We start from the raw sequence: 13,710 nt of genomic DNA on the forward strand, positions 1-13,710 counted from the left end.
TTGCAAAATAGTGATGGAATGACAGGACTGCTCAACAATAGATATAGAGGACAATGGAGTAAAAAGGTTGACAAATGAACAGACGAAATTTTTGGACAACAGCAAGCAGTGAACAGTTGCAATTTGCAATAAATATAAAAGAAGGATTTCCATGGGAAAGTGGAACCTCAGTTTGAAATTCTTTCATTTTCCTTTCCCCAACCCACCCAACGCTTCTGCATATAATTAAAATACTATATTCTTAATTACCAAACCTCTATCATGAAGAAAACAGTGCAAAAGAATAGAACATGTTAGAAATTAATTGGACAAGACTATTTTCATTTTATACATTGCAACCGTCTATAAATTCTGTAAACGGTGATTGGAGATCCCATAACCAATAATTTATCATTATTTATGGTTTTTGCTGAAATCATATATCAATCAATTATTCTATTAAGTCATCCTGATATTTAGAATAAAAATAAAAAATGCATGAACCTCACTTAGGATTAGCGTGTTGCATGTAAAATCATCTAAACACGAAAATTGGAAAAGAATACAAAAGACACCTCTTATTGAACTAATATGAATTTTAGTTAGGGGAAAATCTATGATATGGGAAAGATATGGTATGGAAAGAATTTTGACCGATCAAAACCCACCCATGAATTTTGATAAATAACACCTGAATCATTATCACGTTTATGATTCTAGTTTATTGGTTATTTGTTTTTCCCATATCATAGTTGAACCCGTTAGTTAGATAATAAGAATCTTATTATAGGCTTAATATTAATTTAGGGTTTGTTTGGATACTTTTTTTAGCTATGGGTGAAAGATGGCAGTAGACTCAATAAGAAGGATTCAATTATTTATTATAGCCACGTTATGATTGTCTATAAAGGGGATTCACATTCAATGGACCATAAGAAGTATATCTTCTCCAAATAAGGAATCATAATCAAAATTATATGAATGTTTAATTTTGATCAAAAGTGAAATATAGAAAACAAAAGCAAGAAACTGCTTACGGGAAGAAACTTTCATATGCTTTTGAAAGAAAATAAAATCATTTTTTATTTAAAAATCGTAAAAATAGAACTTAGCCCTCTCCCTATCTTTACTACAGTAGCAAAATCGTAGGTGAAGAGGAAGATAACCAACAACTAAGAAGATGAAGGCGAATAGTGTGGCTGGATGGTTTTGGAGAAAAAAGCAAGATTAGATTTTGATCCATTGTTTAGTTACCACCAAAGAAGAATAAAAGTTCTTATCTATTTTATGATCCATTGTTAAAATCAAACCAATTTATTAAACTTATGGTATCTTAGAAAGTGAATACTATGCCTAACCAGTGGTATAAATTGGAAAGACATACCCCATTCCATCACCTAAACCCAAAAGGTCTAAGTTATAATCTGTTAAGAACATTCACCATTGGCGTGTTGGCCTTGAAGATAGAATAATTAAAGGCATTTTCATTTGAGTGAGGGAAAGAGATAAATAGAAAAGTGAATTTGAAAGCGAAGATTGTAATTAATCTTTGGAGGGAGAGGAACGGTGATGAGAGTTTTGAGGAAGATGATAAAAGGTATTCCAAAGACCGTAGTTACTACACTTCAATGGCCTATACATTGTATTAACTATTAAGGCTGGATTTTCTTCTTTTTTTTTTTTAAGTTGACATATAAATTTATTACGTATTTATAAGTTGAGTACTGAGAAAGTGAACTCACATAACAATAGCCCACGTTAAAAATGGTTAGGTAGAATAAAGAAATGTTTTTGACCCTTTAATAGTATCAACGTAAATATAAATGGGGGACGAAAGTTTTCATAAAGTTAAAAGTTCCCTAGTGCGCCAATAAAATAATGTAAAAATATTATATTCACTAAAAAAGTCAAAATATTATTATACTATAGTGTCTCCATTTTGTTGCCAACACCATTGATTAAAAATTTTCATTCATTTTTTTTTTATTTCTTTTTTTTTCTTATATTTTATGGGGCTACACAAAATGAGGGTAACCCATCCCTCATCCCCTTAACCCCCTAACCCTAGTGGCAGTGGGATATGATCATCAATAAGTGAGACAATTGACAAGGTATAAGATGCCAACTGCCAATATGGGTTTGGATTAGATTGTAGCTACTAAAGACCTAAATCCATGTCCTTCTCAAGTTGAGGTCAACACCATATATTCATCCCAAGTTAGATTTTTTTTTTTTTTTTTATCATACTTGATTTGCATTAGTGAATTTAATGATATTTTTGAATTTTACATTTATTTTTACCCGTGCATCGCACGGGCTAGTATGCGGCTAAAAAGCGATTATGCTTTTCTTTTCCATATGTCTCCTTTTATTTCTCTCTATTGTTTTTCTATTTTGTTATTACACAAAGCTCGCAGGTTCACAGCCCGTACACTTACCCACATTTGTATTTCTTACAATATAATTATATATTTTTGTACCATTCGAAACAAAAAACACACTATAGTGTGTAGGGAGAATGACCAAAAGAATCTACCACGTGGCAAGTTGATGTGGAGATCAGAAAGGTCTGACATGATCTATTCATCAGTTTTGATTAATGGCTCAGATTTGGGGCTAAAACTAAGAAACACTTGCTAGTTGCTACGTTTTCAAAAATTGAGCCTAAGCCTAATTAACAAGTAGGATAATCCAATTATGAACCCTTAAAATAAGAGAGAAAAAAAAAACATAGGTATTCCATTATTGGGCACATTGTTACCATATTATTATTAAGGAGACATAAAAGTAGGAGGAATATTTGCAATAATTAACGATTAACAGAGGTTGGTCCTACGTGAGTAGGAAAAGCGTGGACATATTAAAACATCAGTAGTGCAGTTGCCATGTGATGCCTACAAATCAATCTCACCAGTCACCAACGACTAGCAGTAGCGGGACAGACTATCTTCCCTTGTCCACATTCCACCTCCTTTGTATTTCACTTATAAATGCTCTCTATAACAGCCCAATTCCATAAAACTAAATGCTCCATTTCATGCCCTAAGTACTCTGTCCTTGTTGGGTCCGGGACACAGGAGCCCACAATCTACTTCCTACACTAGGATGATCAGGGCCCACAAATTTTAATGTAAATGGTCCTGACTCCTGATCTTAGCTAGGGCCTCATCAGGCACAAAGGAGGGGAGGGTGCCTTATAGGACAAGGGTACATCACATGGGTGGCTGGAATTGGTTGACTGGGTCTTATATAAGCATGAGATCAATGATCCAAATCTATAGTTAGCTAGAAAATCATGACTGAAAAAGTTGGGTTGATGTAGAAAAGGGATAAAAATAGAAGAAAATTGGAAGAGGACATAAATACATAATCATAATGGGATTTTAGAAATAGCTGATAAAAGCACACAACAACTACATGAGACGAGCATATTACATAGAGGCAGCGGGGGCATTTTAGTAATTGAACTGTGAATAAAGAACAATACAAATTACGGTAGTGCATTGCGTTGAATTGCCTTGGCCAATCCATCGTATATTCATAAATCATAACAATGGCAGGCAACAGAAGAGATCCATGGTGGTGAGTTTTATTTAAAAAAGGAAACAATTAAATCAAGTGAGAGTGGGAGAAAGAGAATCACGTGGGTAGTGGGACCAAAGAGAATCAATAATATTCCGTCGACCCCACCCCCATAAAGAAAGCACATGATGAGTTGAGATGAGATGGATCGTGATTATTGATGGAGGGAAGGGTTCACAAATCACAACTCATTTTTTATTTATATTTTTGGCGGCGGAATTTTTTTCTTTTGCAGATGTCGAGGCAACAGTACTAGACAAAGAAAATGGATGGATGATGAACAATTGAACATGAATCATGAATCATGAATGTGGATGGATTGGTTTGGTTTGGTTTGTGCCCTGTTTCAGAAAAAAGGCTGAAATGATGGTAAAACTTTTTAACAGACGCCACCCACCATCCACCCAAATTCTTTTATCTTTTATCTAGCTTATTACCTAGTTCCGTGCTCTGATCTGATCTGATGAACCCATATCTCTGATCTCCATGTCGTGGCACGCACATGGTGAAAACTGAAAAGCCCGGGGTCTGATCACTGATGAGTGAGCGTTGCGGGCCATCGTTAATTTCTCTTGCTCCTTTTTCTTCTTCAACATCTTTCAGTTCTGGGCACTCAAATCATAAACCCAGCAGTGTACGTAGTTGTATCGGTTTGGGTGGTTTGTTCCTACTTTCAACGTTTTCCAGAATCCCCATGCCTGGCCCTGGAGTCTGCTTTTTTAAAATAAAACACAGATTTAAAACTCCCCCGTGAGCAAGTGATGATATCATATGTGGAAGTGGAACGAACCTAACAAATTCACCGACTCAAAATTGTATTCCCCTCTCCCAGTGTAGACAGACATGAGACATCCAACCACAAATCCTCGGCCAAACATTTGCATTCCCACAACTAGAAGATGGGCATGGGCTAACATAAGGCCATCATGTCATGTAATGGTATGGACTATGGACTATGGACTATGGACTATGGACTATGGAGATTGGAGGGGCTATCCCCTTACCCAGAACCAAGAACAACCCCCTATAACCTATAAGGCTATACTATAACCCTAACAATCCAATCTAATCGTGTGGTGCAAAGTGCTATATATGATGAATACGCCCATTCCTCCATTATCATTTAACTCACAATCGACTAATAATAATACATAGAAGAGGAGAGGACCATGCCATCAGCCATGATATGCCAATATGCTATATATATTTCATTATTTCTTTCGTCATATTCATAAATGGCACCACAGTGAAGCATAATAGCTTTCTATACTTCACTTAAGTATTACGGTATACCACCTGCCGGGCAATTTGCTTCCATGGATGAGATGGATCTTAGCCTCTTTTTTTTTATTTTAGAATAGAAAAATTATCTTATATTATTAGTACAAGAAATATTAGTGATTTTTACATTGATTTCAGTACATGAATAGTCCCTCCACCAACTTCTTTGCATTTTACAGCCCACCTTTGCTGGTCCTCTTACTAGTATTCATTCATTCATTTCCACACATAAATGAAGCAAGCTACCCAATAAACTACAAAACCCATGTACCACATTTTCTTTCCATATTTTATACTATTTATATATAGTAACAACAATTAATATAACCAGAGAAAAAGTACAAAACCTCACAAAACTCTACAGTTTTTTCCCTGTAGATTTATGGCAATAGATAGAGAGAGAGAGAGTGAGAGTGAGAGAGGAACTAAACAGGAATCTCCTATTTTATATGTAAAGACAGGAGAGAGAGAGAGAGAGAGAGAGGCAACTGGCCAAGGGAAGCAGGGAAATAGGTAAGTTTCCCAATTACATTTCTACCCCTGGTGCTCCACAATTTTTACATAACTGAACATGCGTTGGGGTTCTCATCACTGAAAATCTGGGGAGGGTATGGGTATGGGTATACAGTGTACCTGGGGATGTAGCCATGGGGGTAATAGTAGAACTCGTTCTTCTTCATCTCTACCTTGGAGTCTTGTTCTTCTGCTGCGGCTGCGGCTGCTGCTTCTGCTTTCGCTTCCTCTTCTCCTTCTTTCTTCTCCTTCTTCTCGCCCTCCCCTCCTTTCTCTTTCTCTTTTTCTTTCTCCCCGCCTTCCTCTTTTTTTTCCTCCTTCCCTTCCTTCCCCTTCTCCTCCTCTTTCTTCTCCGGCTCCTGCTTCACGATCACTGCGTGTTTCCCCGTCCTCTTGTAAACGTATTCCACCAGCTTTGGTGGATCGAACACGCCCTTCACCGTTACTTGTGAGCTCTTCAGATCCGGCTCCGCTGCTTGGACCCCTGAAAAGTACACATCTTTCTGAGTGCATTAATTCTTGTATTTAAAGAGATTTTTCTTTCGTTTGTGTTGCAGCTGGAAAGATAAACACATTTAATAAGCAAAATTTTCCAAAACGCGCGACGGACCTGAGAATTAATTCCAGCTTTATTAGGAATTCCAAACACCCAGCTGAATTTGACATTTGTGAAATATTCTCTTTCGAGATGACCGATGAGGAAGCCAAGTACGTTCAGAGTAGAAATTGGCTTGAAAATGAAGAACACTCGACTTCTACTACCATTCTACCAAACCAAGGTTCAAAGCTTTCTAAGGTCTGAATATTCAAACCAAATTAAAAAAAAAAAACTCAAGAATTTTTGGACCCTTTTTAAAAAAGATTCGAAAGACTAATTAAAGTAAGAATCAATAAAACATTTCATTTTTTAATTAGAAAATGAAAATAATAAAAAACAATACATAACAACTGTTAGATGCCTCTAGATCTCGCTGGAATCGCATTGCAATTCAAAATAGAATTGAAGAAAACAGCGAAATGATGGAAAGAAGGTCCCAGAATGCAGAGGCCATATGGAACCGAAAATCGGAGAAAGAATATACCCTTCATTCTCTGTATGCGCTTTCGGATTTCCTGAGAGCAGGCTTCGCAATGCATGTGGACCTTCAAAACTACTATAATCACTTGCGGCTGCATAAAACAAACACCAACTTAGAATCAAAGAAAAATCCTGGAAATTAAACTGAAATGAATAAAAGATGGAATCTTTAGAAGCTAATCAGAGAGATCTGAAGATCTTTCTCTTTACGACCGTTTTTATGTTAAGATGAACTAACCTCTTCTTTCTTCTCCTCTGGTTTAACATTTTCTTTGTTCTCTTCATCCTTCTTAGATTCTTCGGCCGGGGGTTTCGGGATCGGAGTAAGCAGCTCCACCTGCCTATGACTCTTTTTCTGAACTCTGTCCAACACCTTCAACGGATCTGCCTTTTTCCCCTTAACCACCACCTTATGCGTCCTGCAATCGGTCTGAACGTCCTCAACGCCTACAAACAACACAAAAATAAAAGGGCGAGACCCACATTCAATAACCTCTCACAGAGTTAGACAAAATCAAAATGGATCTCTTAAACACGAACCTTCGAATCCCCTCAAGCTTCGCTTGACCTTCTTAGCGCACCCCTCGCAATGCATGTAGACTCTAAGAACGATTTCTTCTGGTGCAGGAGGGGGCTCCTTCTCCTTGGCTTCTTCTGAACTCTTGGAATCCTTGGATTCCTCTGTTTTCTTCTCCTCCTTCGTCTCCCCACTTGACTTATCGGGCTTGGCTTCTTCCTTCTTCTCTTGTTCTGGTTTCTTCCCTTCTTCTACTTTCTTCTGATCTTCTACTTTCTTCTCCTCCGGTTTCTTCTCTTCCTGAAACAAGAAACGATACCGTCAGTCCGTCACCAGTCAGCAAATCCAAAATCGATAAAAGAGAATGGAAAAAAACACAGAACAGATAGATAGATGGAAAAGAAGAAGAAGGTGGAAGCTATGGTTTGCATACCTCCCCCATTTTGATTTTATTTTCTCTTCTTCCTTGTGGTTCGAGTTGCAGATACAACAATGAAGAGAGCTCGAGTGCGGTAGGCGTAGGATAAGCTATTAAAGACGAATATGGCAGAAGCTATTCAGTGGCTCTCTATGACCTCATCTCATCTCATCTCGACTCAGACTATTCACTGTTTTTTCTTTCTCCATATCATGACTACCATTAGATGGGAATCATCTTCCTGGTACGCATCATCATCATAACATGACGTGGCATTTTAAGGAGTGGCACGTGCGAAGGAGGGTGAAGGGTCATAGTACAGTTAAGAGACAAATGGTACCTGTAGTATTCGACGTGTTTTTTGGATTTTTCTGGATATATATATACTTATACTTTTTTCATAATAAAAATTTTGCAAATATAAGTTTCGAATCATAGCCCTGAAATTTCTGTTGCAGAAAAGAAAAAACCGCAATCCAAGAGTTAAACGTGGGGACTGGAGCGTAAACGAATCTCTCTCTCATATTGAATGGATGAGTAGTGGGCTCCTGTGAACTCTGATCAGATGAATAGCATGAAGCAGTTTTCTGCTGATTTCCCTGCATTTGTTGTAAGTTATAACGTCTATGTCAAATGGGCTTTGGGCTGGGCTCGCACAAAGTAGTGGGTATATATTATATTACATTCGGTAAGTAATAAAGAGTTAAAGACTAATCATTTTTTGTTGAGCTTGAGTGCGTTTGGGGGGTAATGATGAGTAATGACAGCGAGGTCACTGTCTGATTAATTCAAAACGGAGATTTGTTTCCTCGGATGCGCAGGCTCGATATGGAATTGGAACCATTAGATTGGAATTGTTGTGGGATCCCTGGAAAGGTAACATGACAAAAGCATCTAAATCTAAGGTGATGCAACTTGCAATGATACTGATCCGATGGTTGGCTGCTCTTTTTGTTTAACATGTCGAGCAAGAGACTGCGTTCTGAATCATCTCCTTGTAAAATCAGAGGGCTTTTTACGTGTACATATAACGAATTAACGATTAAGGGTAGTGTAATTACGACCAAAACACTCACTGGCGTGACAAGGCTCCGTTTGGATGAATGTTTATTTTGTAGGTTTGGGTCCTGGGAAACACATGAACCGAAAAAGTGCTGAGAATTTGATAAAAGTTTATTTTTAAAAGGGGTTCGACTTATCTCATATGGAAAAGAAATGATGTGGAAAAGGGGTTCGACTATGATTTTCCCTTTTAAAAGAGAGATAAATCTAAAGCCAAAACACTTTTAAGCCCCATACTATAAATCCTAAGCTTACTCAAATACAAGTGTTTAAACAATTAATATTAACAAAGTCTGGTTAGTATCCTGGTTCAAAGTATCGATGCTATAGATATAAAAAAAAAAAAAATTGTGTATTCAGAGTTTTTAACAACTAATATTCATTTTTTCAATTCGAAAAAATTTTAAATTGGGTACGTAACACATCATGATATTTTGAACCATGGTTTTTAAAATTAGACCGGACCGGATGGTTGGATAAAAAAAAAAGGAATCAGTCACCTGGCCAGTTCCGTTTTTCCAAAAACTGAATTTTCCTTCAAAACCGTTGATTTTGATCAACGAACCGTTGAATCATTCAAATGATTTTGACCGTTATTTATTTATTTTTAATTTTTTTTTATTTTCTTGTCAGAATGGGCCGGACATTCGGTTCGAATAGTTGGACTGTTCGACCCAGTAACCGGACCCCTGACTGAACCGGTCACCGAGTCAATTTTAAAAACCGTGTTTTGAACCATGATTAGCATTCCTCATACAAGATTAAGGACTTATTCTAAGGGGTATTCATAAACGTGTACAATGTCCGACTTTGAACCTTTTTTTTTCATTAAATTGAATATAAATACGAATACAAATAATACACCAATATGATCTGCCCCAACCCCAATCCGATAATATTCGAACATTTGTATTTATACTTATGCATAAAATCAAATGCATCTATTAGTAAAATTGGTTTGAATGTTGCATGCTTAATAGAGAGTTATTTGCTACAGGTCTCATGAAATTTGTTCATTTTATTAGTAAATTATAATGTTCGAATTATTTTATTAGTTTGCCGTATGCATAGTTTTCAATAAATCAAGCTAGAGTAAGGTAAAATATGCGTTCAAATCTGAAGCTGTCAGCTAGGTTGTTATCGAAATCTGCTGCAGATTGGAGCAGTGGATTGAATTCCGCCTTTATCAAATTTGGGTTTGGGTGGAGATTTGTGGGGTATGAGAGATGGGCTGATCGCCTGATCCGATATATCCTTTTTGTGGTGGTACACTCTGCTACTTCGATCCTGTATTCATTTTTACTGCAATCATAAGGTATACTTTTATATAACCCATAATTTGTGATCAATTGTGTTGAAAAGACTTACACACTTTATAGGAATTATAAGTAAAAATTGATAACACAATTTGTCCTTCTTCTCTTCTGAAAGTCATAAAAAAAAGGTTATTATTTGGAAGACAGGCTGCTAAGTATGATATAAAATAAATAAATAAAACATATCCTACTCAAGTTTAATTGTTTTTGTACAATCTTGTTAAATTCAATTATCATTTCTTTTTATTTATTATAATCTGATTAATTGGATAGTCCCTCAAATCTATGTATGGACAGAGGGACGAGGACAGAACAGGGTGCATGTGAGGTCTACTGACCATACCACGGAAAGCCTGCACTCTACAAGTTTGTTCCTATGGACCGATGCTGAGCTTTAAAGAACATAGATTTGAAAATGGACTTAGGACCCAGGTGGAATTTTGTCTTTTCACATTAAGTTTTTCAATGCCATCATGATGGAATTTACTTTTTTTTTTTTTTTTGTTTCTACATTGTGTTCTTTCTTTGAGCTCATAATGATATTAGTCCATACAAAAAATGGAATAAATTTTGAAAATTTTCCTTTCTATTGTTCTTATTAAAATGCATTCTTTTTTTTTATCTAATACATTCCAACATTTCCCCTTTCCGGATCAAGGCAAAGCCTTTGGCATTTCTTATCAAAATTATCATGGTTTTTAAAACCGATCCGAGACCGAATTGGTCAAGGGTCCGTTATCGGGTTAAATGGTCGGATCGTTCAAACCGAATGTTTGACCCGTTCTGACAAAAAAATAAAAAAATAAAAATCAGTGAAAATCATTCGAACGGTTAACCGCCCGGTTCAGCAGTTTGCTGACCAAAATTAATGGTTTTAGAGAAAAATCCAGTTTTTGGAGAAACTGGATCAGTTCCTGATTTTTTCAATCCGACCGTCCGATCCAGTCCGATTTTGAAAACCTTGAAAATTACTTTTCCTAAGCAAACATGATTATAATGAACCTGAGTCTAACCGTAAGAAGAAAGAAGAGTTTGTGTCTCTGTTAATAGTCCCAAGGTTGACCAGTGTTACGAAGAACGACTTTGAAGAGCCTGAACAACGGACTGAGAATCTGAACAGATGAAAAGATGAGATATTCCAACTGGTGTGCCTGAGAGATTCTTTGATAGATGGCAAAAAATTCAGCTTCCACTATTGATTTAGTAATTAGTTATCAATTCTACCATCGGTTCAAATTTTCCGAGAATAGAAAGGATCATGGTTTTCGAACCGCCATTGACCTGAACAGTCAGATCATTCGGCCTGGGAACGTCCAGACAATTAGTTCTGTTTTACCCCAAACCCGGTCCCTGTCAAAAAACTGTTGAATTGGTCAACGACCTGTTGACTCGGGTAGTCAAATCGTCAATCCGTCAACCCATTCAACAATTTTTGGCCTTTTTTATTTTTAATTATTTTTTAATTTTTATTGTTAGAACAGGCCATCTATTCGAATCGGACAATCGAACCATCAACCCAAAAGCCAGTGGCATGAACAATTCCATTTCCGAATCATTTTTTTAAAACCATGGAAAGGATTATAAAGACGCTTGAACCCTACATTAATCATTTGAGGCAATTAAGGTGAAACGAAGCAGCTTAATCCCAATTTTGGTTCCTTACCTGTTTGGAGTTTTATAAGGATACTGGTCAAATAGGATTGCAAAAAGAGTTCAGATTTGACGTAGTAGAAATCAGGTAAAAAGAAAAGCACTATTCTTGTGTGTTTGTGTGTGTATTTTTTTTTTTTTTAAAGTTTTGAATATACAAAGAAAAGAAGAGGAAAAAGAAAATTCAAAGATAACTGTATTAAGGGTCCATTTGGTTCATGATCGGAATTGAAAAAATCAAAATCCTTCAGAATCAGAATCAGAATGGGGATGGGAATTGGAATTGACAGAAATGATATTTCATTCCCATGGGTGGGGCAGAGAATGGCCATTTCCTTAAATGGATGAATGCCATTCCAACAGGAATGAGAATGGGATTTCAATTTGTCTAACCAAACAGTTAGAATCGGAATAACCCATCCCATACCCCTATTCCCACAAACCAAATAGGGCCTAAGTTATCTGAAATTGATCTTACACAATAATCTTTTTATGTATGATTCCTGACTTCTATGAATTAGTAAGATTATTAAAAATACTAAAATTCTAAATTAAACTCAAACTGGTCAGAAATATTGTGCTTGAATGAAATAAGACTCAAACTGGATCAGTTTAGAAGGAGTATAAATATAAAATATGTATATGTTGAGTGCAAAATTTTGATTTTGCCCTATAGTATGTTTTTGCAGTCAAAATGCCTTTATCGACACTGAATTTTTAATAGCAAAAAAGAGATAAATCCTTAAAATAAGGAATGTCACAAGTCCATTAGCCACTGCTCGGCTAAAAATGTTGCGTGGCTATTATTCTATTTCAAGGCGCTTTGGTTCTCATTGGACCTCCGTTTGGTTGTAGTGGAAGAAGATGCAAGAGGTATTACTCATGCTCTCTTGGAGTCCAGTCCTATGCCCTAGCGAAACAAACTCTTATTGGGGGGAGTGCAGACTGCAGAGCTCTCCTTTCCAACACTTTAGCTTTAGCTTTTGGTAACTATGTTGAAACCATGTAAGTTGGTTTATCTGATTGATGAGTGGAATCGATCACCTACAAGCTTTACAAAAAAAGGGAATTGATTTGAGCACATCCCAGGCTATGTTTTTCCTTTTCATGGGACGATAACTATAAAATTTCTGCCTTGAAACTAAGGAGTTTTACCAACCATTAATAGAGGTTACAGTGGCTTTTAATCAAAGGTTATAAGGGTAATTACACTAAGTTCATTGTTTAGATTATATACAATAGGGGAAAATTGGTCAATTCCTACATTATTTTGTAGGAAACTACGGGCCCATAAAAGTGCATTTTCCCTCGGGTAAACTTTTAGGCCCACTTCCTTGGATTAGTGTGTTACCCTTTTTCTACATGGGTAAATCATTTTCCCTTTCCCATGGAAGAGGAAGGTTATCCAAAGTCCCAAACTATTGTAAGACTAAAACGCCCTGAAAACCCAATAATTAAAGTGATAACTGACAACAAAGGAAGAAATAATTGGTGCCAAAAAAAAGAATATGGCTAAATGCATTTAACTTGAAAAATGTTGCCGGGCAAGAGAACCAAGTCTAAATCAAATTTCAGCATTATTTAACAGCTTTTGCAATTTGCAAAATGGTCCAGTCCGTTAATTGGAAAAATAAGTTTCAAAGGTAAAGTGGATGTCTTGATAAGATTAGGCTCTGTTTATATAAGATTTTGTTTTTAAACTTTAGTTTGTGGGAAACATATATGATATATGAGCGCGTAAGTGTTTTAAACCTTTGGTAAGAGTCGGGGTGGCCATGAGCTACTCGAGCTTGACTCATGAAAAGCTTGGCTTGGTGCAGCTTCAACCAAACTTTGAGCCGAATTTGAGCCCAATTTATAAGCTCGTTTATTAATCGAGCCGAGCTTGAGCCTAATAAAGCTTGGCTCATGAGACTCGCAAGCCGGCTTGAATTGCTACATACATACATGCATGCATACATATAATAATAATAATAATAATAATAATAATAATAATAATAATAATAATAATAATAATAATAATAATAATAATAATAATAATATAAAACTAAAGAAAATAATATATATAATAATAACTAATTATTATAATTCTTAATTTTTTAAATATCAAATGAAAAATATTTTTTATATATAATTTTTTTTTATTTTTATAAAATATTTTTCTCAAGTCAACCTCGAGCTGAGTCGAGGCTATTGAGCTCAAGTTTACGAGCTTTTGACTTAAGCCAAGTCTGAACTCAAGGTTTTAGCTCGAGCCTCATACTACCTTGGCAAGCCGAGCTCGCATAGCTAACTATTCGACTTGACTTGGTTC

The 13,710-nt window shown here is 36.1% G+C and overlaps 1 protein-coding gene across 1 annotated transcript; it reads right to left on the reverse strand.

Moving 5' to 3' along the window:
* Nucleotides 1–5,092: 5,092 nt before the first annotated feature.
* On the reverse strand, nucleotides 5,093–7,533 carry LOC104592837 (heavy metal-associated isoprenylated plant protein 7-like). The gene is made up of 5 exons (XM_010252346.3): nucleotides 7,384–7,533; nucleotides 6,974–7,250; nucleotides 6,672–6,880; nucleotides 6,438–6,525; nucleotides 5,093–5,839 (listed from the first exon to the last, which is right to left on the reverse strand). Exons 1-5 carry the CDS (start codon nucleotides 7,390–7,392, stop codon nucleotides 5,400–5,402), a joined length of 1,023 nt encoding a protein of 340 aa, XP_010250648.1. The 5' UTR covers nucleotides 7,393–7,533; the 3' UTR covers nucleotides 5,093–5,399.
* Nucleotides 7,534–13,710: the final 6,177 nt, after the last annotated feature.

This window comes from Nelumbo nucifera, chromosome 3 (genome assembly GCF_055504915.1).
Source record: "Nelumbo nucifera cultivar China Antique chromosome 3, China Antique-T2T, whole genome shotgun sequence".
In the NCBI taxonomy this organism is placed as follows: Eukaryota; Viridiplantae; Streptophyta; class Magnoliopsida; order Proteales; family Nelumbonaceae; genus Nelumbo; species Nelumbo nucifera.

Coding starts and splice junctions, on each gene's coding strand:
- LOC104592837 (XM_010252346.3), bottom strand. Junction 6,881..6,973: donor AAGCTTGAGGGGATTCGAAG/GTTCGTGTTTAA, acceptor TGTTGTTTGTAG/GCGTTGAGGACGTTCAGACC. Junction 6,526..6,671: donor CAGAGGAGAAGAAAGAAGAG/GTTAGTTCATCT, acceptor TGTTTTATGCAG/CCGCAAGTGATTATAGTAGT.